General features: G+C 41.9%; 1 protein-coding gene across 1 annotated transcript; it reads right to left on the minus strand.

The window, feature by feature from the left end:
* Positions 1-16,722: 16,722 nt before the first annotated feature.
* Positions 16,723-21,968, minus strand: LOC142149720 (protein FAM32A-like). Its single transcript, XM_075205029.1, has 4 exons — positions 21,733-21,968; positions 19,007-19,139; positions 17,349-17,402; positions 16,723-16,917 (listed from the first exon to the last, which is right to left on the minus strand). Exons 1-4 carry the CDS (start codon positions 21,867-21,869, stop codon positions 16,849-16,851), a joined length of 393 nt encoding a protein of 130 aa, XP_075061130.1. The 5' UTR covers positions 21,870-21,968; the 3' UTR covers positions 16,723-16,848.
* Between the last annotated feature and the right edge of the window lie 3,561 nt (positions 21,969-25,529).

Consider the following 25,529-nt stretch of genomic DNA (forward strand, 5'->3'; position numbering starts at 1 on the left):
ATCCAGCAGGGCCAATCAGGGCTTGTCCCTGACCTACACAGTTGCAGGCTAATGCCTGTTAATCAGCGCCATAGACTGTCTATTTATGCGCATGCGCCCGGCTACCAGCACCGCCGGGACGCAGCGCTAGTGAACTAGCGTCCGGCCGTTGCCCTGGTGAGGAGGAAATGACGTCCCAGTCGTCAAGGTGACGACCGGGACGCTGGGGCGCATGAGAAGCAAGCCGCGGCGGCTGTGAGTACCGCCGCGGCACGTGACAACTACACATACATCCCACTCCATATTGGGGTCTCAACGAAACTTTAATGGAATGATTGAAAAAGCCTGTTACCTAATTATACTATAAGCTATAAGGAGAAGAGATTTTATTAATTTTGTATCTTTTGCAAGATGGAGAAATGTGCTAACTCTAAACAGCAATACACAAAATGGAATGAATTCTACTGTTCTACTGACAAAATGGGTAATGGTACAGAAAATGTTGAAATAGCACTTGGTTCAATGTCTTACACAGATGTGATAAAAGCAATTAAAGAGACAATATAACCCTTATTCTACGAACAGGTGAAAAAAACCATGTCTTCAATCCAAGAACTAAAACAACAAATTGCGCATACTTGTAAACAATCTCAGGTAAATAGAAGAAGAATCGGAGAAGTTTCCCAATCAAAAAACAGGTCCTGTCTGTATCCAAAACGCAAAACTAACTTTGGAATCAGGTTGATCTAGAAAACAGGTCACCTAGAAATTATTTGCGTCTTGTGGGCCTCTCAGAAAAGCCCTTATACAGTTTGTTATGTCAACTTTTTACTCACTTGCTGTCGCAGGCACTGCCGCTACTCACTGCCCCTGGTTCCTGACGTTCTGGAGGTCGCTATGACGACTGAGACGTCACATCCGGTTTCACGGCCCCGACAGTTGCCAGGGCAATGGCCGGACGCCGAAATCAGTATTAGCACGCCCCGGCAACACAGGGCAGCCGGGCACGTGCGCTAGTGTACAGCCTGCGGGCTGATTAATTTAGGCTCATTAATTAACCTGGTACCGAGGTTGTTACAGGGCTAAGCCCTGATTGGCTAGTTGCAGTATATTAGGCAGGGAGGGCTTAGCTTACCTGCCGGTGATAGCGTCCTGTTTCCTGTACTGCTGCCTGCTCCTGAGCTGGTGTTGGACCTTTGGATTGATTACCTGCATATGACCTATTGCCTGTCCTCGGATTCTGAACCGTTGCCTGTGATCCTGATCCATTGCCTGTACCCGGACTCTGAACCATTGCCTGTGATCCAGATCCATTGCCTGTACCCGGATTCTGAACCGTTGCCTCTGACCCTGACCGTGCTGGTACCTGACATCTCCTCCGGTGCTTCGTCCAGTCTGCAGATCGCTGGCCTGCCTCTGTTCTGTGTGTTACCTCCTGTACCTGTGCGCAGCCATGTGAGTATAAACTTATACTACTCTGAGTTTAAGTCTTGGGGGCATCTGAGTACCTGTGAGCATAACCAATCTCTACGGGAAAGGCGGCTGCTAAAGGTGGACACCTCTTCTACCAGTTCTATGAGTTTATGCCACACTGGTTGTCGTAACATTATAACAGGCCAGTGAAGATTGGAGGTATATCCATCATGGATGACAGCGAGCCGAACATTTCTCCAGTCCAGATCCTAGCTAATCAGATCCAGTCCTTGTCACAACTCATACAGAATTTATCACACCGCTTGTCTGCACAGGTAAAGTCCTCCAGAAACCCGCAGCTTCAACAGGCCTCCTCTGGTATCATTACAGAGCCGAAGCTGAACATGCCCGATCGGTTTTCTGGAAGCAGACCCCACTTCCGCAACTTTAAAGAAAGCTGCAAGTTATATTTTCATTTGAGACCACGCTCTTCTGGCGCTGAACAGCAGAGAGTCAATGTGGTAATCTCTTTACTTAAGGGCGATCCCCAGTCCTAGGTCTTCTCTCTTCCAGCAGCGAGCCCCTCCTTGCAATCTGAGGATGCCTTCTTCCAGGCCTTGGGTCTACTATATAACGACCCTGACAAAGTGGACTCAGCGGAATCACATCTCCGGGCATTAAGGCAAGGACGTCGTTCTGCATATTGTGCAGAATTCAGACGGTGGGCAACCGATAGTGAGTGGAACGATTCGGCGCTTCGGAGTCAGCTCCGTTTAGGTCTTACGGATCAAATCAAGGACTACTTAGTCCAGTATACTGCACCAACCTTACTTGAAACTCTGATGCAATTAGGTATTAAAATTGATCACCGAATCAAGGAAAGGAAGATTGAGAGAGAGTCAGCTATACCTCCTTGCTCACCACCTGAGCCTTGCTCTACCTTTCTGGACACCTGTGAGCCCATGCAGTTGGGTGCTTACCGTCTGCCTCCCGAAGAACACTCCAGACGGCACTCCTTGGGCCTCTGCATGTACTGTGGTCAATCAGGCCACCTAGTTCGGACCTGCCCTACCAAGTCGGGAAACGCCTAATCCTAAGCACTGGCGAAGAGGTGCGTTTAGGTTTTCAAATAATCTCTTCAAAAAATTCCTTGCTAGTCCCTGCATGCTTAGCCTTCGGAGATCATTCTTCAGATGTTTCGGCTTTCCTCGATAGTGGTGCAGCGGGTAACTTTCTGGATTTCCACCTGGCTCGGACACTGGGCAATCCGGATATCAAGTTGGAATCGAGCATTACCACCTGTGGCTTGGATAGCAACCCCTTGCCTGGGGGTAGAATACTCGCCAAGACTCCATTGGTTCTCTTATCTGTAGCAGCCCTCCATACGGAGGGGCTCCCATTCTTCCTGATTACCTGTCCCTCTGCTCCGTTGATTATGGGGTATCCTTGGCTTCAGAGCCATAATCCACTTATTGATTCAAAAAAAGGGGAGATCATCTGTTGGAGTCCAGAGTGTTCTTCCTCTTGTCTGACTCTTCCTCTTAGAGCTCTTCAGCCTAACCCAGAACTGCTATCCGCACCCTATCAGGATTTCGGGGATGTATTCTGCAAGAAGAAAGCTGACTCTCTCCCGCCTCAACGGGATTATGACTGTAATTGATCTTGTACCAGGTTCTAAGTTGCCCAAGGGGCGTCTATATTCCCTATCTATCCCTGAAACTCAGGCCATGGAACAAAATGTGGAGGAAAACCTGCAAAAAGGGTTTATCTGCCCTTCCAAGTCTCCCGTAGAGGCTGGTTGCTTCTTCGTATCCAAAAAAGATAGCAGCCTTAGGCCTTGCATAGACTTCCGTGGTCTGAACAATATCACTGTTAAGAACACATATCCTCTACCATTAATTTCTATCTTGTTCGACCAACTCAAAACAGCCACCATGCCTACAATCTCATACGTATTAAAAAGGGGGATGAGTGGAAAACAGCTTTCAACACTCAGTCAGGCCACTACAAATATCTTGTAATGCTGTTCGGTTTATGTAATGCTTCAGCAGTCTTCCAAGACCTAATCAATGATGTGTTACGGGAATTCCTTGGAAAAAGGGTGGTAGTATATCTAGATGATATCTTAATTTATTCACAATCCTTGTCTCAGCACCATCAGCATGTTCGCGAGGTTCTACAAAAATTACGTGAACATCACCTCTATGCAAAACAGGAGAAGTGTGAGTTTGAGGTTTCCAGAGCGACCTTCCTGGGGTACGTCATCTCTTCATCTGGTTTTGCTATGGATCCCAGTAAGGTTCAGGCAATTCAGGACTGGGTCCTTCCCACAAATTTTAAGGCAATCCAGAGATTCCTTGGCTTCGCTAACTATTATCGAAGATTTATAGGTTCATTCTCCTCATTGGTGGCCCCGATCACTGCCCTCACCCGGAAAGGCGCTAACCCAGCCGAATGGTCCCCGGAAGCATTGGCAAGTTTTTCAGCCCTCAAAGCCGCCTTCATTTCTGCACCAGTCCTTAGACACCCGGACCCGGAACTCCCATTCATCGTGGAGGTAGATGCTTCAGATGTTGGGGGAGGTTCTATTCTCTCACAAAGAGATCCTCAGAATAAGAAATTCCATCCCTGTGCTTATCTTTCTAGAAAATTTTCACCTGCTGAAATCAATTACGACGTTGGAAACCGTGAGTTGTTGGCCATCAAGTGGACCTTTGAAGAATGGCGGCACTGGTTAGAAGGAGCAAACCATGTCAGTACGTTCTTCACTGACCACAAAAATCTCCAGTATATCCAGACCGCGAAAACCTTGAATCCCAGGCAGGCCCGCTGGGCTTTGTTTTTTACCCGGTTTAATTTCTTCATCACTTTCCGTCCAGAATCAAAGAACACCAAAGCCGATTCATTGTCCCGAAGTTTCATGGCATGTCATCCTCAGTCTCCTGATCCGCAACATATTGTTCCCTCATCCTTCATTCATGTCGCCCTAACTCAGGATCTTGGTGCTACTCTTCATCAGTTCATCTCCGAAAGTCAGTCCTCATGGAAAGCCATGACAATCGGACGGCAGGTCTTCCAGAAATCCATAAGAACATCGAAGCTCTGTCTCGCTGGGTTTGGTGGCCTACTTTATCTTCGGATGCAGTGAACTATGTCTGCGCTTGCCCGGAATGTGCTAGAAACAAGTCTTCTAGGAATCGTCCTTCTGGTCAATTGATGCCCTTACCAGGAGATGTCTATACCTCCTTGCTCACCACCTAAGCCTTGCTCTACCTGGTGGACCCATCTCTCGATGGATTTCATAGTCGATCTCCCATGGTCTTCTGGGTAGTTGTTAACCGTTTCAGCAAAATGGCCCACTTTGTTCCATTACCCAAGTTGCCGGATGTGAAACTCTTGGCCATGTTGTTCATTTCGCACATCTTCCGTCTCCACGGCTTCCTGGATGACATTGTTTCGGATCGAGAGTTTCAGTTCATTGTGCAGTTTTGGAGGGTCTTCTGCAATTCACTTGGAATCAAAGTTAACCTGTCGTCTGTGTACCACCCACAATCAAATGGCCAGACGGAAAGAACTAACCAAACTCAGACGGACTAACAAACTAAGTTTCATGACAACTTGTCCTCTCTCTTGCCTTGGGCGGAATTAGCGTATAACAACTCTTGTCATTCTGCAACTGGTACATCCCCTTTCTTATGTAACCTTGGGTTTCATCCAAAGGTGAATTCTCTTTCCTCCGTCAGTGATACCGGGACTCTTGCCTTTACATCTCAGCTAAAGTCCATCTGGAAAAAACACTCTGCTCTACGTCAAGCCTCCTGCAGGTCCAAAGTTCTCGCTGATCGTCACCGCGGTCCTTGTCTATTAAAAGTGGGTGAGTGAGCGAGTCTGGCTGTCCACTCGGAACATCAGATTGAGGCAACCATGTAAGAAACTAGGACCTCGGTTTATCTGATCATTCACTATCGAGAAACAAATCAATCCAGTGGCGACCAGACTCCATCTTCCACCATCCTTAAAAATTCCTAGCACCTTTCACTGTTCTCTCCTGAAAAAGGCGGTTCCTCCCAGCAAGTTCAATCATCGCTCTGCATATAGACCTCGGCCTCTGCTTGTGAATGGCGACCATGAGTTCATCGTGGAGAGAATTTTGGACTCGAGAAAAGTGCAAGGTCGGGTCCAGTTCTTAGTGCACTGGAAGGGTTATGGCCCAGAAGAGCCATGTTGGATACCACACAGGCGTCTCCACGCTGAATTCATGAAGGAATTCTTTAAAAAATTTCCCACGAAGCCTGGATGTCGGGGTCCCTTGACCCCTCCTCAACGGGGGGGTACTGTCAGGAACCATGGCGGTGCCCGTGCCCTCACTGCCCCTGGTTCCTGGCATCCCGGCCATCCTAGCATCCCGAATGTGACAACCGGGTCATCACATCCGGTTTCATGGCCCCGACCGTTGCCAGGGCAATGGCTGGAGGCCGAAATCAATATTAGCATGCCCCGGCAACACTGGGCAGCCGGGCGCGTGCGCTAGTGTTCAGCCTGCGGGCTGATTAATTTAGGTTCATTAATTAACCTGGTACTAAGGCTTGTTAGAGGGCTAAGCCCTGATTGGCTAGTTGCAGTATATTAGGCATTGAGGGCTTAGTAGCCTCCATGCCGGTTATAGCGTCCTGTTTCCTGTACTGCTGCCTGCTCCTGAGCTATTGTTTGGTGTTGAACCTTTGGATTGATTACCTGTGTATGACCTATTGCCTGTCCTCGGATTCTGAACCATTGCCGCCTGTGACCCTGACCTATTGCCTGTACCCGGACTCTGAACCATTGCCTGTGATCCTGACTCATTGCCTGTACCCCGATTCTGAACCGTTGCCTGTGACCCTGACCGTGCTGGTACCTGACATCTCCTCTAGGGCTTCGTCCAGTCTGCAGATCGCTGGTCTGCCTCTGTTCCGTGTGTTACCTCCTGTACCTGAGCGCAGCCATGTGAGTATAAAGTTATACTACTCTGAGTTTAAGTCCTGGGGGCATCTGAGTACGTGTGAGCATAACCAGTCTCTACGGGAAAGACGGCTGCTAAAGGTGCAGACCTCTTCTACCAGTTCTATGAGTTTATGCCGCACTGGTTGTCGTAACACTTGTGAAAGTTCCGGAAGAATTTGATCCCATCATTATAGAATGGGCACGTAGGCTAGGCCCAACCAGGGACAATATTAATGAAAGACCTAATAATTGTCACTACCTAACTCCACATTTTGTGCTCCCAAAATGTGGAATTATGGATGGCATACAAGAAAGTAGACATCTCCTGGGACAGAAGCTGCCTATATATTTTTCAAGATTTCTCAGTGGTAGTGACCAAGGCAAGAATATAATTTCTCCTATCTGCTGTAATGTGAGACAAAAGAAAAGGAATTTAACCCTGCTAGACTGAAATTCTTTCAAGGCAATGAATTCAAAAGATTCAAAGATTTTATTTCGGTGGAGGATGTGCAAAATTTCTTAAGGGAAGAAGAAGAGCAAGAGGCCATGGAAGAGAATGCCAATGTTGTATGTCTTATTAGATGTATAAATTAAATCACAAATTTGTGGGTTTAGTTATTTTGTTATGCTGAAATGCTTAAGGGGCATGTCCCCTTAGTTGTTGTTACGGTTAATTTTTTAAGTTTCAATCACCCGATTATGAACCTTGACTTTTCTCTAAGGTTGTTTATATTTGATTGGGGCAGGGGGTGGCTATGGGGGGAGTGCCGAGTCGTACATATGCAGCTTGGGGGGGAACTAGCCATTATCTCTTATACAGAACATATCTTTCTATTCTTTATATGATTCCTAGCATAGTGTTTAAATATAAATTATTTATAAATATGTTCCCGGAATGTAGGAAGAATTAACTCTCCTATAAAAAGGAAATCAATTATCAATTACTTAATAAAAAAATAAAGCAAACATCACATTCCTCCATAAAATACATCTAATAGCTGGAGAAAGTGAAAATGCTGAAGCAAAAAGTGTTAACATACGCCTCATTTAACTCAAAGTCAAGGTGAGTAGCTGTCCTGATTAGGAAAGACATATAGGCTATAACACACTCTCAGATCCGTGACACAGAGGCCCGATATATAATCATAGATATAAGTTGACGGAGTTAGGCTTACACTATGTATCCTATATGCAACTTACTTCTACACTAAAGCCCTTTTTCTAAAATATATAATCTAAACTCTAAGCATTTTTGGAATCTATCATAATTACAGATGGAAACTTCATGAAGGCAATCTAGTCATCTCCACCAAGATGGATAGGGGGAGCATCTGGGGGCGGGGGGGGGGGGGGGGGACGTCTTCCTAGGAATCAAATACTTCATTGATCAATTACATTTGTTGGACCTGCAGAGCGTTAGCAACCCGACATCTCATGAATATGTTACACTCCTAGCCGTAGGTGTTGTGAGTGTTGTGTGGATCGTACCTGGTCTCTGGATGCTCTTCTTTTAGTTACAACACGGCAGTGGGACAGAAAACCCCCAGGTCACCAATACAAGTAGGACACCAAAAAAATTAAGTGACGTCAGATGTTTTTTATGCGGGAACAGTATGTCACTAATATCTGTCTGGACAAAGAAGGACTAGCAACAAATACAATATGAATATAGTTTGCCAACTATAAAACAATGCTATTCACATACATTTTACTCTTAATATAACTTGATACAAGCTAGATAGATGATGCACTCTTCTTCAATAGAAAATATATTTATACATGAAAAATGTAGCAGACCTTTTGTAGTCGCAGAAGTTGCTATGTACTATTTGCTGTATCTATCACATTCAGTGTAGTACTAAGGTGACTTGTGTTGAAAGGTCTCTTTAGCTTTGGATTGCAATATCTCTTTAAAAACTTTGCTGTGAAAATAAATGTTGCTAGGGCATATGGGAGCAGATTCAGTTCTCTAAATATCCGTGCGATGTGCCTCCGGAATGGCTGCGAGACACCTCGCGTGGATATTTTTTGGAGTAACACTGATTTCTGCTCACGCCCCATAGTGGTGCCAGCAAAAATCTGCATTACTTTTTACCGTAATGTCTGTAAAAATGCGTGTCCTACGTCCTTAGGTACACGACAGACAATTGATTCTGCCCCATGGAGGCCAACCACAAGATGGAGAATGTCTCTGAGGTGACAACCACAAGATGGAGTATGTCTCTGAGTTGACAGTTGGTTACAGTTTAAAATGGAGGTTTTGTGTTACTGTGAGTTAAGAGTCTCTGTCCCTGTACACACATCACACTTCTCTAGTGATTAAATATAACTTTCAGGAAATTGTTTAGTATATTTCCGCATATAAACTGTGAGGAATAAATAATAAAACTGATATGGATTATTCCTACAACTTTTATTAGTCAGTTGACTTTAATGACACTGTATATAATTCATATGCAGCTTCTTGCACAATTTCTGCTCTATATATATATACTTGAATCATATCTTGGGTGACAGTTTCCTAGAAATAAGTGATCTTCAGATGTTCTTAAAACTATATCATTATCATCATTTATTTATAAAGAGCCAACATATTCCGTAGCGCTTTACAATTGGGAACAAACACAGTAAAGTAATAAACAAACTGGATAAAACAAACAAAGGTGGGAGAAGACCCTGCTCGCAAGCTTACAATATATCAATCTATTTGCTGCATTTTCCTGCCAGAATAACTCACTGCTTGCCAAAAGGTAAATATATCTCACTTACAATTCATTCACTATCTCATCCTCTTCTGTTATCTCTTTCTATCTGTTTATCAATTTCTCTTTATAATGCCATCTCTCGCACACTTTTTAATGTCTTTTTCCGATTTCCTTCCCACTGTGTTTCACCAAACATCCTTTTCATGGATACTTACAAAGCTTGGTCATATATTACAATTTTTTTTAAAATATCCTCATTTGATTATAACATGTACCAAGATATGGGGCAATCCCACGTTCGCTCCAGGCTTAGAAAATCATATCTATTATGGAGAGCCAATGATATAGTATCCATTAGCGATGTTTTTGATCTAGGAGTCACGCTATATTCTATATAACAGTTTAGAGAGAAATATACCCTTAACAATTCCCAGTTCTTTATGTATTTACAATTACGCTACTATATAATGTTATTCACAATTAGGGATGTGCACCGGCGACTTTTGGTGTCACGTGTTTTGTGTTTTGGATTCGGATTTTCGCGATGTTTTGGGTTCGGATTTGTTTCGCAAAACACCTGCTGAAAGGTTTTGGTTCGGATTTAAGGTTTTGGATTCGGATTTATTTTGAAAAAAGCATAAAAAGTTCAAAAATCAAGTTTTTGGGCTTATTTTCACTCCTACGCTATTATTAACCTCAATAACATTCAATAACAAGCATTTCCACTAATTTACAGTGTATTCTGAACACCTCACAATATAGTTATTAGTCCAAAACATTGCAGCGAGGTATCTTTCTGGACTGCGTAGTGGAGTGGTCCCCACAATATAATAAGAAAACCATCAACTGGTCTTAATCGCACCAAAAAATGTACCTGGACTGCGTAGAGGAGTGGGTCACCACAATATAATTTAAAAACCCTGAACTTGTATGATTCGCACCAATAAATGTATCTGGACTGCGTAGAGGAATGGGTCACCACAATATAATAAGAAAACCATCAACTGGTCTTATCGCACCAAAAAATGTACCTGGACTGCGTAGAGGAGTGGGTCACCACAATATAATTTAAAAACCCTGAACTTGTATGATTCGCACCAATAATTGTACCTGGACTGCGTAGAGGAGTGGTCCCCACAATATAATAAGAAAACCATCAACTGGTCTTAATTACACCAAAACTTGTACCTGGACTGCGTAGAGGAGTGGTCACCACAATATAATTTAAAAACCCTCAAATGGTCTGAATCCCACCAAAAATTGTACCTGGACTGCGTAGAGGAGTGGTCCCTACAATATACAACATAATGCCAAAAAAAGAGTTGCAAGATGGAATTGTCCTTGAGTCCTCCCACCCACCCTTATGTTGTTGAAATAGGACATGCACACTTTAACAAACCAATCATTTCAGCGACAGGGCCTACCAAACAACTGTGGCTGAAATGATTGGTTTGTTTGGGCCCCCACACCAAAAAAACAATTCATCTCTCCCTGTATAAACTAAACAGGCTCTACTGAGGAAAGATGTCGTCCTCATCCTCAACCTCTGATTCCTCTCCCCCTACAGTGTGTACTTCCTCCTCCTCACACATTATCAATTCGTCCCCGCTGGACTCCACAACCACAGGTCCCTCTGTACTATCTGGAGGGCAGTGCTGTACTTCATTGAGGAATTGATTATTCATTTTTATAAACATCATTTTTTCAACGTTGTTAGGAAGCAACCTCCTTCGCCGCTCACTGACCAGGTTCCCCGCTGCACTAAAAACTCTTTCCGAGTACACACTGGAGGGGGGACAACTCAGGTAAAATAGAGCCAGTTTGTACAGGGGCTTCCAAACTGCCTTTTTTTCCTGCCAGTAACAATATGGACTGTCTGACATGTCTATTTGGATGGTGTCAGCAAAATAATCCTCCAACATTTTTTCTATTGTGACAGCATCCAATGCAGCAACAGTAGACATGTCTGCAATGGTTGGCAGGTCCTTCAGTCCGGACCAGATGTTATCAGCATCCCCACCAGCGGGTCTTTTAGGAAAACTGAGCTTTTTCCTCGCAGCTTTATCCTCCAAATTTTTGTTTTCCATTATATGTAGCACAAGAGAGCGTACCCCTAAGCCACACACACTCGGCAAAGCCTTTAAAAATTATATGCGTCACAGGAGAGTACCACTGGACTTATACCGCAGAATCAATGAACTTTGTAATATTGCAGTACCACTGGACTTATACTGCAGAATCAGTGAACTTTGTAATATTGCAGTACCACTGGACTTATACTGCAGAATCAGTGAACTTTGTAATATTGCAGTACCAATGGACTTATACTGCAGGATTGTTTTTGGATATTTCTTTTTAATTTCTTTTTTTTATAATTATTTTTTCTTTTTTTTTTTTATAACTTTTTTTAAATTTTTTTATAACTTGGGAATAATGGGGAAATAACAATGCCCTTAGAAGGACAGAGCACAGGACACAGCACCACTGGACTGAACAGGACACAGCACAGGACCCAGCAGCACCACTGAACTCAGAAGGACAGAGCACAGGACACAGCACCACTGGACTGAACAGGACACAGCACAGGACCCAGCAGCACCACTGAACTCAGAAGGACAGAGCACAGGACACAGCACCACTGGACTGAGCACAGCACAGCACAGCACAGCACAGGATATAGCAGGGCAGAGGACCACCTAACACAACCTCCCTCTACCCTGATCAATGCCTGAGTGAAGATGGCGGCGGCCAGCGGGGAATTTATAGAATCCGAGTATCGTGAGATCCGACAACGGGATTATGACTCGGAGCCTCGCTTTCAGTTTTGCAATTGGCGGGAATACCCGGATCTGTCTCGGATCCGGCTCGGATCGGCAAGGTTCGGGTGGGCTCGAGTTTCAGATATCCGAGCCCGCTCATCCCTATTCACAATGGGTAAATTTACCTTACCTACTCCAGGTAACCTGGATGATCTAACTTCACTTCTCTAAAATAATGATAATAATAATAATGATAATTGGGCTCAGCTCTTTCCTCCAAGAAATATTTAGGATATCAAACCATTTATAAGGGTTGTCAATACAATAGCTAAAAAAAAAATATTTCATAAATGTACTTTATCCACCCCCCGTTCTTAGCTGATGTCAAAACTGATTATGAAGAACTTGATCTACAAGACCATCATTCTTAGCAGAAACATTTACTTTCATGTACTCATTCAGCTTCTCTAGTTGCTTTTCCAGTAGTTTGATTAATGGTATGATTTGACTCAGGAGGGCAGTGTCTGAACTCACTTCATTTGTTACAATGTCAAATGGTTTCAGTAGCTTGCACACAATTGAAAGGATTCTCCAGTATGCTGGAGTAAAGTATCATGTCCCCTCTCCCTATCTCATGGTTTAGTGTGTAGATCTTGATGGCTTGTTGCTGTTCCTTCAGTCGCTGAAACATTTAACTTGTGGAATTCTTTCTCGTTACTTCCTCTTGCTTCAGTTGGCGGCATGGCAGATGATATTTTTTTGCAATTGCTGCAATGTTTTACATGCGGTCGCTGAATGACCTCATTTTTAAAATAAATTCTGAACCACCTAGTTTATTGTGTGTTCAAAGCATGGTGCATATTGAAATTCACCCAGCTGTAGTGCACATATAGGGGTATATTTACTATACTGCGGGTTTGAAAAAGTGGAGATGTTGCCTATAGCAACCAATCAGATTCTAGCTGTCATTTTGTAGAATGCAATAAATAAATGAAAGCTAGAATCTGATTGGTTGCTATAGGCAACATCTCCACTTTCCAAATACGCAGTTTAGTAAATCTTGCTCATAATGTTCGTCCATTTTCGGCAATAGGGAATCCTGAGGAACGTCTTAACGGGATGAGTAATTTTGCTATGACATTCCCAAATTTACAGCCGTAAGTTTCTTAGTGAAGCCAGTGATACAGAGAGTAGCTTGCATGTGCATGACCTGCTATTGTGTACCAGCACTGCTGTGCTGAAAGGATGAGGAGGTATATGATGGTGCTACAGGTGATGCTTTTTAAATTGATGTACCAAACCAGTGTGATGTCACGGAAAAAAAAGAAATCGAAGTGGAATTTAGTAGTGTGGACACATGACCCCAATTATTCTTCTAAAACCAGATCCGTTGATTACTGAGATTAGACGCACATCCAAAGCGGTCATGACTTAAGTGATACGCTGTGCAACAGGATGCTGGTTGTGATACTTGGCTCCTCTTGCAAATTAATAGACTATAGTTATTAAAAACTATGCTGAGTCTTCTTGGTCCCCTTCTGTATAGAGGTTTCACCCAAATGCAGCAGCCCAAGCATACATGGATTTTTCTTGGGAATTGCATTAGTGGAGTCAGTTTGCATTTGCAAATTAGATGCTGGATTACATACTAATAATGAGGAGGTTGAAGATGAAGGTGTTCACAGTGAAGAGTGCCTGAGCTACCTATCCATTCTGCTGCTAGGTGATGCTGGACTGCTTGTTACCATACCAGATTGTCCTGCTTTTGATAAAGTACTTGAATGAACTTGCTGCAAATGATGTAACGGGGAGGTGCCTACATCATCAACATCCATACCTCTAGTTTTTGTAGCATCACAAATTTTACACATGCTTTGACAAATGTTGTCTGGGTTGGGATAAAAATATTTTAACATGTAAGAGGTGGATTTTTTTGTCTTTTGTCCAGGCATGACATTGAGCTTATCATGGGCATCAGTTGGTACCACTAGTGAAATAATTACCTTTCTGCTCAAAACAGATGCCTGATTGTACATAAGAGGTCATTTCTTAAGTTGTGACAGTCAAGGGAAAATACTCATAATATTTATGGGTGAAAGAAAACACTAGATACAAATCTGCTATTCCAGGTGCATATAAATTATGATAGGTTTCAGCCACCAAATATATTGTGATAATAATGTCATACTTACTCAAGGGTCTTGTTCAATCCAAGATCCCACATCCATATATCAGTAGTACAACCAACGGGTGCTAAAAATATTCCTTTTAGGAAAGAGTAGAAGCAGTTCCAAAAGCTAAATAAGAAACTGGCAAATATTCGGACTTTGATGTAATTAAATCATACACTCAAAATATGGAACATGAACCACACAGTTCCTGCAGTGAAAAACTGTACTTTACCGCTTGGACGACTCCTGGATCCACAGCTCTTAATTTCTAAGAGCAAACCTTCTCTTATAAGGGGCCTCAGAATCTCCTTTATAGCCCGCTTTTCATTTGTGGAATAACCAAAGCTTAACTCACTTAGTTCAGCAATTAGTGGTGAGGTGAGTAATCCAAATTACTCACCTTTACCTACAAAGCCCTCAACACTACCCCTGCATACATCTCAAATCTCATATCAAAGCACTCTCCCTTCCGCACTCTTAGATCTACGTCTGACCTTCACCTTGTCTTTTCTCTGGTAATCACCTCTCAATACTGCCTGCAAAACTTCTCCCGTGCTGCTCCCCACTTCTGGAATTCCCTACCACGCTCGATCAGACTTTCCCACAGTCTAATCTTTAGACGCTGTTTCAAAAACCATCTTTTTTAGAGGTGACCTTATCCCCGATAACACTTTTCACACTAATGTACTCTCACAACTGTCCCAATCTCCACTCTGCTCCTCTTGTTTCAGCTGTGCTCTCTTCCACTTAGAATGTAAGCAGGGTCCTTTATACACTTTGTTTTAATGTCTGCGTTTATTCTGTCTACCTTCTATGTCACTGTTTTATGTATGTCCTGTTTTCCCTACTGTACAGTGTTGCGGAGCACTGTGGTGCCTTAAAAATCTACAATGATAATAAATGAAATTTTTTAAACCTGAATGGTTTATAAAAAAAATAAACCTATTTTATCTTTAAAACACTTACTGTAACATGGTGTTCATTTAAAATAAGAGAATTATAGCTCATTGTGGCCTCGTATTTATTGGAAAACACACTTCTCCCTCACCTAACAAATGTTTTTTACAAGTCATCTTATTTGAAATGATGTCCTACGAACCTTTTCTCTCATTTATGTAAAAAGTCTAAAACACAAAATAGTTATGTAGTCTATTAGCATACTGTACTTGGCAGCTTTACTTGATACATGTGATCTCATAAACAGAATAATTTGGTCCCATTTGTCCACCTGACATTCTCCCAGAAGAAATGTGGTTTTTTCAAGTTTTTTGGCAAACTCCAGTCAGCTTTCTTATATATTCTCTCAGCAAGATCCTCCTACCATATAACTATCCAGAACCATGAGGATAGAGATCCTGAACCAGGTCAAGTTTGCGCTACAAACACCCAGGATGTGGATTCTAAAGGGGGCTAGTGATACCAACACCAGTATCTGAGACTCACTTTGGAAGGATTGTTTTCAGATTCAAGTACAATAATTTTCTTTTTTTGCATTCAATATGGTGTCACAGATGAGTAGTATGTCAACCCATTAGTTATGGCTGCCAGGAAGTCCAAAAAGGAAACATGGAATTCCAAGGGACTATCACCAGGGGTCAAGAGTACATATCAAACAACTAAATAAAGTATAGCACTGTGTAAGAAATCAATAGAATGTGGTGAATGGCACTGTGCCGTTGCCAAATTATATTGTGTTAATGTAACTAATCAAAGTTTTCCCAATGCAGATTCATTGGTTCTCCAATGAATGTTTTAGGTGTGTGGTAATATAACCTATTCTTATTTTCTAAACAATTACCCAAGATAATGATTCGTCGTGGTTTAATTGGTTAGGAACAACAAATAGCTATGTATGTGCTTACTGTATTAATCATATTAGTAATTATGTATTTGCTGAGACTGTTTTATGTATATATTAATAAATATATGGCACACATTAATAATGCTCAAATTGCTTTTTTAATGGACCTATCAAATCATTTTGTAACTCTCTGTCATAAAGAGCCAAGGGGTGGAATGTAGTAATGATAGCATTTTACTTTTACTAAAAAAGAGGAAGTCTCTCATTGATTTTATGTCTCTTTATGAACAGATTCTCAGTTTGTGCTATTTTTCTTATTATTTACTGATTTTCCTAAATCTTGTGCAGTGGATGATACCCTTGCAAACATAACTCAAACAATGGTTATTTACCAACTCTACATAATGTTGATTTTTAGATAGAGCTGTATGCATTTGTACATTGTGAAATATATTTTGCCATGTTTGCTGTATAAGCAATATATGAATGTAACTGCACACTTAGCGGTTATACTTAGAATAATGTGATCATCAACTGCTCGTATTGCACCAGTAGTCACATTAATGTAAAAAAAAGGATTACATAAGTACAGCTTTTTGTTCAGATCTTCTTCAGACCCCACTGGTGAGTTATAAAGGCTGTGCCAGACCTACTCCATTAAAGTATTCCTTAAAGCATGATTGAACAGGGGGCTTCTCATTGAGTATGGGGTCTTCATGCACTGTCTGTTACTAGCTATTATAGGTTAGAAATGGGAAATGCACTTGAACAACCTTATGAAATGTTTAAACATATGTATGCTCCAGTTTTCAAACAATAAAAACTAATTTTAGAAAAGCTGGGTGTTATCTTGACTGTTATTTTGTTTCAAGAAAACAGATAATGAACAAATTGTAAATAATTTAAGATACAGCTTCTTCATGAGCACTATAGTTTTTTATTTACATTGGCTACAAGTAATAAATAAAAATAAACTTTGATATACTATATGACTGATAATTGTCAGGTCAATATAAATAGATATAAAATGAGAAGCACTGTTATTTTGTCCAGCTGACTTTAGGAATGTCGTAATGTTCTGTTAGTGTATCCAAATGTCGATTAAAATCCTGTAAGAAAAAGAAAATATTAATACACATTTAGAAGTTAGTTCATTAAAATGAACAACTGTATGTGTTGGCAACTCTGGGTATCATCCAAAACAGAGGGTTCCGAGCACAGCACGCCTCTGGTTCTACTATTTGGAATGAACAGTATAAGATGGGAAAAATGCCTGAGTGGAATTTACCAGAAATCACAATTTAAATATATTAACAATAGTTTCAAGTACATGACAGTCCATGAAAGAGTAAATAGAGCAGCAATGGAATTTCAGATTAACACTGAACAAATCATTTTACCTTAATGACTCATATCTTGAAATTTAAATTTTGGGATTTAGCAGTCCTTTAAAATAGAGCCAATATGAAATGAAGATACTATAGCCAGGCATGCTGAAATGTAACTACTGTAGTTGTAGACGAACTACCAGCTTACTTACCTCTACTCTTTGTTTGTGTGTTTTTGAAGCTTTCTTCAAGATTCTTTCTATTTGCTGCAAAATAAAAAAAAATAAAGAAAGAATTAAGCACTGCAGCAAGCAGGGTAATCATTCTGAAGTATTTTAAACAGGTTAATTCCACTTTTTAACTTTTAACTTGATATGAATCATGCAACATTGGCCACTTTCATAATTCAGCTTATAGGTAGTCGATTAATACCTATAACTATTTAAATGTTAATTCCACTAAAAAATGACCAGGTCAGCAGGAACAAGGAGAGCACGGCAAATATCACAGGACGCTCTTAGCTCATGTCCAAGTCATTTTTCCAGACCAGCAGTGTGTTACCCACCAATACTACCTCCAGTGGTAGTGAGAAAAGCAGAAACAGCTACAAAACAAAGGGAGGGGGGGGGGGGGAATTAGGTTACTATAGAACACCTTTTAATGAATTTTTCTATAGTAAGCTATTTTTATTTTTTTATTTTAATAGCACATTATTTTCAGCATGTTTGTTTTCTTCTGTATATTATTTACACATTAATTAGGGGCACAATGATTTTTTTTTACATTTAGTGATTTACAGCAATCTGATTTATACAGTATATAAAGTAATAACTTTCTGTAAGTGTTTAATATACTTGATGTGTCACGCATTTATATATTTTTTTTTTAAAGTCACTGAAAAACTAACCGTGCACTTTCAATATATAGGTTATCAATTTAGAAGTGGCAGCATGGGAAATACAATTGAATGATTGGGGTACATCTATCCACTGAAGCTTTAGGTCATTTAAAAGTTTCAAATTAATTTTAGTCCTAATTGTAGAATTTTTTTTAATACTATTTAGTAAAACTACAGAGTATGACAAATACACATATATACATGTACATGCATATATACATATTTCTTGGGGGGGTTAAGGAAAACAATGCTTAAACAGTGTGGCACTATGAAGGGGGAATGCAGCTTTTATTGGTCCTCCCACTCACACCCCCCTCTTACTGCAGACAGGCTGAAGTGGTAAACGTAGAATGATAGTGTTTACCACTTTAGATGGTAATGCAGCGTTAACCTGTAAATATTTTATTCCATCTCAGGGAAGCCCCTTGAAATTGTGAAATTCATTAAGTCTAATGCACCCGTGGTTCACTTCTAAACAAATGTTTTTCTATGATTATATGATTGACTATTGGCTACATGTTATTTTTATTGAAGTATGTGTACAACATAATATTACATTAAATTAACAACATGTTTTCTCAAAGCAATCTTCCTGTAGTCAATGAGTATCTGTGCGTAGACATGCATGTCCTATACCGGTGTACATATAGTAAACTACAGACATTAAGGGCCTAATTTAAAGTTAGGAGCAAAGCAAAGAAAAAAAAGTGCAAATTTGCCCCTGGACAAATGATGTTGCAATGCAATGGCTGCAAATGCATTTATTTATTTTGCATTCATTTATGGCACATTTTTCCTGCATGTATACTTGTGAAGACATCTAACTTGGATAGTTTTCCTAAAATTAACTGATAAAGAACTTGTCTTTTTCAAATCAAAAATTAAATAGAGACCCTACAAAATAATAGTATATACACATTACTTAATAAGTTTAAAAGAATGTGCAAACATAAAAAAAACAACTTTACTTACTCTTTTCTCTTGCATTTTTTCAAAAGCAAGTTGAGCTGGTGTTCTCTTATCTAAAGCCGGCTTCTTTTCCTCCTCATTCTTGTTGGTCAAAATTTGTTGCATCATCTTATTTTTATCTTTAGCTTTCTTTTTTCTGGAAAGTAAAATAGTATTATATGCAAAGATAGGATATAGGTTCATGTAAGAAATATCACCCACGTTAAATGACTGTTAAACCTAAAATACAAGTTGCCTCCTATAGAAAAAGTATGAATACTATTTTTAAATATACACATAGAAGTCTCCATACTTTGACAGAGCTTGAAGTGTTTCACATAATATTTGTATTAGCTTGATCTGTTATTTTACTGCAAACTATGATCAGTAACTTTCTGCAAAAGGTGGCTAAAAGTGAGTAACGCACTGTTCTTCAACAAAATTACCAATGACAGGAAGTTTGTTGCATTAAGGAAAAAAACTCTCCCGTTAAAGTAACTTTAGCTCACATTTGTAAATCTTAATAGCATCTCTTTAAAATAAGTCAACTTGTATCTTAGATATAATGGTTTTAGAGTATGGAAAGAAGCCTGGATATGGGAACCTTCAAAATATAATACAGGGTGATTCAAAAGTCGCAGTACACCCTTTTATTTCAAAAACTCTACAGGAAATTGGGAAACCTGAATACTCCAGTAAGGTATGGGTGACGTGGTCTATCTTTTACGGTATGTACCAAACATGGGCGCCATCTTGAAATCGGCCCAATTCCTGTAGAGTTTTTGAAATAAAAGGGTGTACTGCGACTTTTGAATCACCCTGTATTACAGTCTAATAGTAATACTAATAAAAGCAAAATAGCATTTGCGAGGGTCAGGAGTTTAAATTTAATTCTGTTGTCCACAAGGAGCCAATGTAGCTACTGACAGATAAACCGGCGGGAGAAAAATATAAGGCGGCCAGCAACATTGAAGATAAACTTGAGAGGCAAGGTGGGAGTCAGGTAGGCAAGAGAGAAGATTGTTACAGAAATCAAGACGAGAGATTAAATGTGAGTGAAAAAGAGGTTTCGTTGCTTCTATGGTGAGAAAGAGCCGAATTTTGGATATACTCTGGAGGTGGAAGTAACAGGATTTTGAGAGGGACAGAATGTGAGGTTTGAAGGAGAGGGAAGAGTTTGAAAATGATCCACAGGCATCAGACTTGAGGGACAGAAAGAATGGGTCATATTATTAATAGAAAGAGTGGGGGGAGGGGGTATTTGAGATGATTAACTCAGTCTTGGAAATATTGAGTTTAAGAAAGCACTTGGACATCCAAGATGAGATGGGAGAGAGACAGTAGGAGACACACTTGATGAATGATAGATTTGGGTATAATCAGCATAGAGGTGGTACCGGAAGCCAAAGTGAGGTCACCAATGGAGGAGGTGTAGAGGGAGAAGAGAAGGGGGCCAAAAGTGGAACCTTGGGAAACTCCAACAGCTAAGGGACGAGAAGGTGGGGGATGTAGAGTCAAGTGTTGAGACTGAAGAGAAGAGGTTGGTTAGATAAGAGGAAAACAAGGTGAGGATAGTGTTAGGGGCCTATAGATTTGATTTGCAAAAGGAGGCAGTAGTCAAAGGTATCGAAGGCAGCAAAGAGGTCGAGAATGAGAAGAAGGGAGAAATGCCCTTAAGATTTAGCGAGGAGACGGACAATAGTGACCTTAGTGAGGGCAGTTTCAGTAAAGTGAGGGAACAAAAGCCCGACTGGAGTGGGTCAAGGAGTGAGTGAAAAGAGATAAAGGAGGCGAGACGCTGTAGATAACCCTTTTGAGAAGTTTGGAAGCAAAGGGACGTTGAAGGATATTGCGTTAATTACAGAGGGAGGCAGGGTCAAGGAGGTGGGCAATGTGGGAGTAGGCCTCAAGAGAGAGGGGGCTGAGGAGGTGGGACGAGATGGGGTCAAGTGGGCAGGTACTGGGGGGTGAGAAGGAAAGCAGGGTGCAGAATTCATTTGCAGATGCCAGAGTGAAGGAAGTGGGTAGGCAAGGAAGTAGCAATAACACCACTTCTATGTCAATAGTGTCAATCATTTTTACAATACTAAGTCATGTTATTGTTTTTCTAATTATTTAGGGAAAACTACAAACATAAGTAAAGTTATATTTTAGAATACCAGAAATACCCATATAAAAAGCATTGTTAATTTAAAAAACAATTAACAGACTTCATTAATGAATTTAATCATTAATCAATTTCCATTTTCCCTTTCTATAGTATATATGGCAGAGACATCAGTCTACTATGGAAATCAATACCTATGTAAATAACAGGAAGAATTGTTTTGCTAGTTACTATTAGATCCTATTTGCATTGGATTTATTAGTGCTGTAGACCTAATGGCGCCTCACATGGAAAAGTTAAAAAAAAAAATGTAAAAAAAAAACATATGGAAAGGATGCAAAAAGTCATACAAATTAAGCGTTTATGTATCTCAAATCTTGAGAAATGTGTATAAATGTGCCATTCACTCTGCCGGGAGATAACATTTTGGGGTACCTGTTTGGAGTTGAGCTATTTGCGTACATTTAACTATGAGCAGAAATCAGATGCAGTGTATCTTTTGTGATTCTCCCTATTTTCCAACATTTACTGCTCAGAACTTAAATCTACATGTTACCAGCTGAAATGTCGTGATAATATGTGAGGGGGAAAAGACACATTATTCGCTCAAGAATAACTAGAGCTCTCCGGTCAAACTACTTACTTCTTTCCCATACTGATATCGCCGATTCCTTTCAATTTTAAACGTCCTCTCTGAGCGCTCTCGTAGTCCGCCATCTCACTCTCCAATTCCCAGGTAAAAATGTCGCCGTAGCTTGAGCACGTTCCACAAATGTACATTCTTTCTCACTGTGACATCACAAGGTCATGTGATGCAGTCACATGATACATAGTGCAGGAAGCTGCTGGTGCACAGTTTCCTGTTCCTATGTACGTGGAAGACATTGGTGGAGAAAAAAGTAAACAGAAGGGTGATGGGGAGGATATGTGTGTGTAAAGCAGCTTCTCAGCATGTGGGCTAAGGGTGTACGTAAAGCTGCTTCGCAGGGAGGCATGTGGGCAGATGGGACATATATGAATAAAACTCATAGTTGCCTACTCTCAAATTTCTGGGAGTCCTCCCGAGAGAGTTTCTAACCACTCAAGCAGTATGGTGCAGGGGGCCGGCCTTAGGATGCGAATAGTGCCCAATTGTTTCCCCGCCCCCTGCTCCAATTGGTCCAAAAAGGCGATTGATGTTTAGGGGGTGGGGCCAAATGTTGCAACACGCCGGAGCCTGCCCAAAAAAGCGGCTGGGCAGAGGGGACGTGTATGTGTGTGTAGAGCTGCTGGGCAGAGGGGACGTGTATGTGTGTGTAGAGATGCTGGGCAGAGGGGACGTGTATGTGTGTGTAGAGCTGCTGGGCAGAGGGGACGTGTGTGTGTGTGTGGAGCTGCTGGGCAGCGGGGACGTGTGTATGTGTGTAGAGCTGCTGGGCAGAGGGGACGTGTGTATGTGTGTAGAGCTGCTGGGCAGAGGGGACGTGTGTGTGTAGAGCTGCTGGGCAGAGGGGACGTGTGTATGTGTGTAGAGCTGCTGGGCAGAGGGGACGTGTGTGTATAAAGATGCTGGGCAGAGGGGACGTGTGTAGAGTTGCTGGGCAGAGGGGACGTGTGTGTGTGTAGAGCTGCTGGGCAGAGGGGACGTGTGTGTGTGTAGAGCTGCTGGGCAGAGGGGACGTGTGTGTGTAGAGCTGCTGGGCAGAGGGGACGTGTGTATGTGTGTAGAGCTGCTGGGCAGAGGGGACGTGTGTGTGTATAAAGATGCTGGGCAGAGGGGACGTGTGTAGAGTTGCTGGGCAGAGGGGACGTGTGTGTGTGTGTGTAGAGCTGCTGGGCAGAGGGGACGTGTGTGTGGAGCTGCTGGGCAGAGGGGACGTGTGTATGTGTGTGTAGAGCTGCTGGGCAGAGGGGACGTGTGTATGTGTGTGTAGAGCTGCTGGGCAGAGGGGACGTGTGTGTGTGTGTAGAGCTGCTGGGCAGAGGGGACGTGTGTGTGTGTGTAGAGTTGCTGGGCAGGGGACGTGTGTGTGGAGCTGCTGGGCAATGGGGACGTTTGTGAGTAAAGCATGTGTGCAGAGGGGGCATGCATGAGTAACTCTGCTGGGCAGTGGGGACGTGTGTTTATAAAGATGCTGGGCAGAGGGGACGTGTGTGTGTGTGTAGAGCTGCTGGGCAGAGGGGACGTGTGTATGTGTGTAGAGCTGCTGGGCAGAGGGGACGTATGTGTGTATAAAGATGCTGGGCAGAGGGGACGTGTGTAGAGTTGCTGGGCAGAGGGGACGTGTGTGTGTAGAGATGCTGGGCAGAGGGGACGTGTGTGTGTAGAGCTGCTATGCAGAGGGGACGTGTATGTGTGTTTAGAGCTGCTGGGCAGAGGGGACGTGTATGTATGTGTAAAGCTGCTGGGCAGAGGGGACGTGTATGTGTGTATAGAGCTGCTGGGCAGAGGGGACGTGTGTGTGTGTGTAGAGTTGTTGGGCAGAGGGGTAGTGTGTGTGTGTGTGTTTGTAAATCTGCTGGGCAATAGGGACGTGTGTGTGTGTGTGTGTGTGTGTATTGTATAAGATATTCTCTTTCCATCCTTTTAAATAGTAAATGAGATGAGCAGGTTTCCAAAATCTAATATTTCTATAGTTTATTATTAAAATGATACTATCATCATCATCATCATTTATTTATATAGCGCCAACATATTCCGTAGCGCTTTACAATTGGGGACAAACATAGTAAACTAATAAACAAACTGGGTAAAACAGACAAAGAGGTGAGAAGGCCCTGCTCGCAAGCTTACTATCTATTGGACAATGGGAGTTTGACACATGAGGTTAAGTCTACATTTGCAGTCGGCCCAGTCAGACAAAGGTAAAAGTGACTCATAGCTAAATGATCCTGTCACACAACAATGTTGGTCAAGGGGTATTTGAAGAACAGGTGGTAATAGGGTAATGTAGTCAGGTTAAGAGGGTGGTTGAGGAATATTATAAGCTTGCCTGAAGAGGTGGGTTTTCAGAGTGCTTGAAAGCTTGTAGACTAGAGGAGAGTCTTATTGTGTGAGGGAGAGAATTCCATAGAGTGGGTGCAGCCCGGAAAAAATCCTGTAATCGGGAATGGGAGGATGTAATGAGTGTGGATGAGAGACGCAGAACGGAGTTGCCGAGTTGGGAGATATTTTGTGACGAGAGGAGATGTAGGTTGGTGCAGCTTTGTTGATGGCCTTGTAGGTTAGTAAGAGTATTTTATATTGGATTCGGTAGAAAACAGGCAACCAGTGTAGAGACATACAGAGTGATTCAACAGAGGAATAATGATTTGCAAGGAAAATCAATCTTGCCGCAGAGTGCAAAATAGATTGTAGGGGTTTGAGTCTGTTTTTGGGAAGGCCAGTAAGGAGGGAATTGCAATAGTCAATGTGGGAGATAAGTGCATGAATTAAGGTTTTTGCAGTGTCTTGTGTGAGATATGTGCGAATTCTTGAAATGTTTTTTTAGATGTATGTAACATGATTTAAATATAGAGTCAATGTGGGGAACAAAGGATAGGTGTGAGTCAAGGATTACACCTAGGCAGCGAGCTAGTGGGGTGGGATTTATGGTCATGTTATCAACAGAGATAGAAATGTCAGGTATGCTCTTGTTGGTGGGTGGGAATATTATTAACTCTGTTTTAGAAAGATTAAGTTTGAGTTGGCAAGAGGACATCCGAGATAAAAATGGCAGAAAGACAGTCAGTTACACGGGACAACACAGATGTCGAGAGATCAGGAGAGGATAGATAAATTTGGGTATCATCCGGATAGAGACGATACTGAAATCCAAAGGAACTTATTAGATATCCAAGAAAAGCGGTATAGATAGAGAACAGCAGAGGACCTAGCACTGAGCCTTGCAGTACTCCAACTGATAAAGGAAGCGGAGCAGAGGCGGCCCCAGAGAAATTAACAGTGAAAGAGCGATTAGAAAGGTAGGATGAGAACCAGGATAGAACAGTGTCTTGAAGCCCTAGGGATTGCAGCGTTTGTATGAGAAGAGAGTGGTCAACGGTGTCAAATGCAGCGGAGAGATCCAGGAGAATTAGGAGAGAGTAATGGCGTTGAGTTTTAGCAGTTTTCAGATCATGGACAACCATAGTCAATGCAGTCTCTGGAGTGTTGAGAACGAAAGCCAGACTGAAGATCCAGCAGCTTGTTTGCAGAAAGGAAGCGTGTGAGGCGAGTGTAGGCAAGTCTCTCTAGAAGCTTGGAGGGGCATGGCAGCTGAGAGATGGGACGGTAATTTGAGAGAGAGTTTGGATCGGAATCTTGTTTTTTTAGAATAGGAGTAATCACTGCATGCTTGTATGGTGATGGAAAGATGCCAGTAGAGAACGAGAGATTACAGATTTTAGTTAGAGGTGAGATGAGCACAGGAGACAGGGATCTACCAATTTGCGAAGGAATAGGATCAAGAGGACACAAGGTTG

The sequence above is a fragment of the Mixophyes fleayi genome, chromosome 1, assembly GCF_038048845.1.
Source record: "Mixophyes fleayi isolate aMixFle1 chromosome 1, aMixFle1.hap1, whole genome shotgun sequence".
Lineage (NCBI taxonomy): Eukaryota > Metazoa > Chordata > Amphibia > Anura > Limnodynastidae > Mixophyes > Mixophyes fleayi.

What these genes read in the sequence shown, in the direction of transcription:
- LOC142149720 (XM_075205029.1), bottom strand. Translation starts at nt 21,869, where the DNA reads ATGTACATTTGTGGAACGTGCTCAAGCTACGGCGACATTTTTACCTGG. An exon ending in GATATCAGTATGGGAAAGAA is followed by an intron (nt 19,140 to 21,732) that starts GTAAGTAGTTTG and finishes TTTACTTTCCAG; the next exon opens with AAAAAAGAAAGCTAAAGATA. An exon ending in AAAAAATGCAAGAGAAAAGA is followed by an intron (nt 17,403 to 19,006) that starts GTAAGTAAAGTT and finishes TTTATTTTGCAG; the next exon opens with CAAATAGAAAGAATCTTGAA.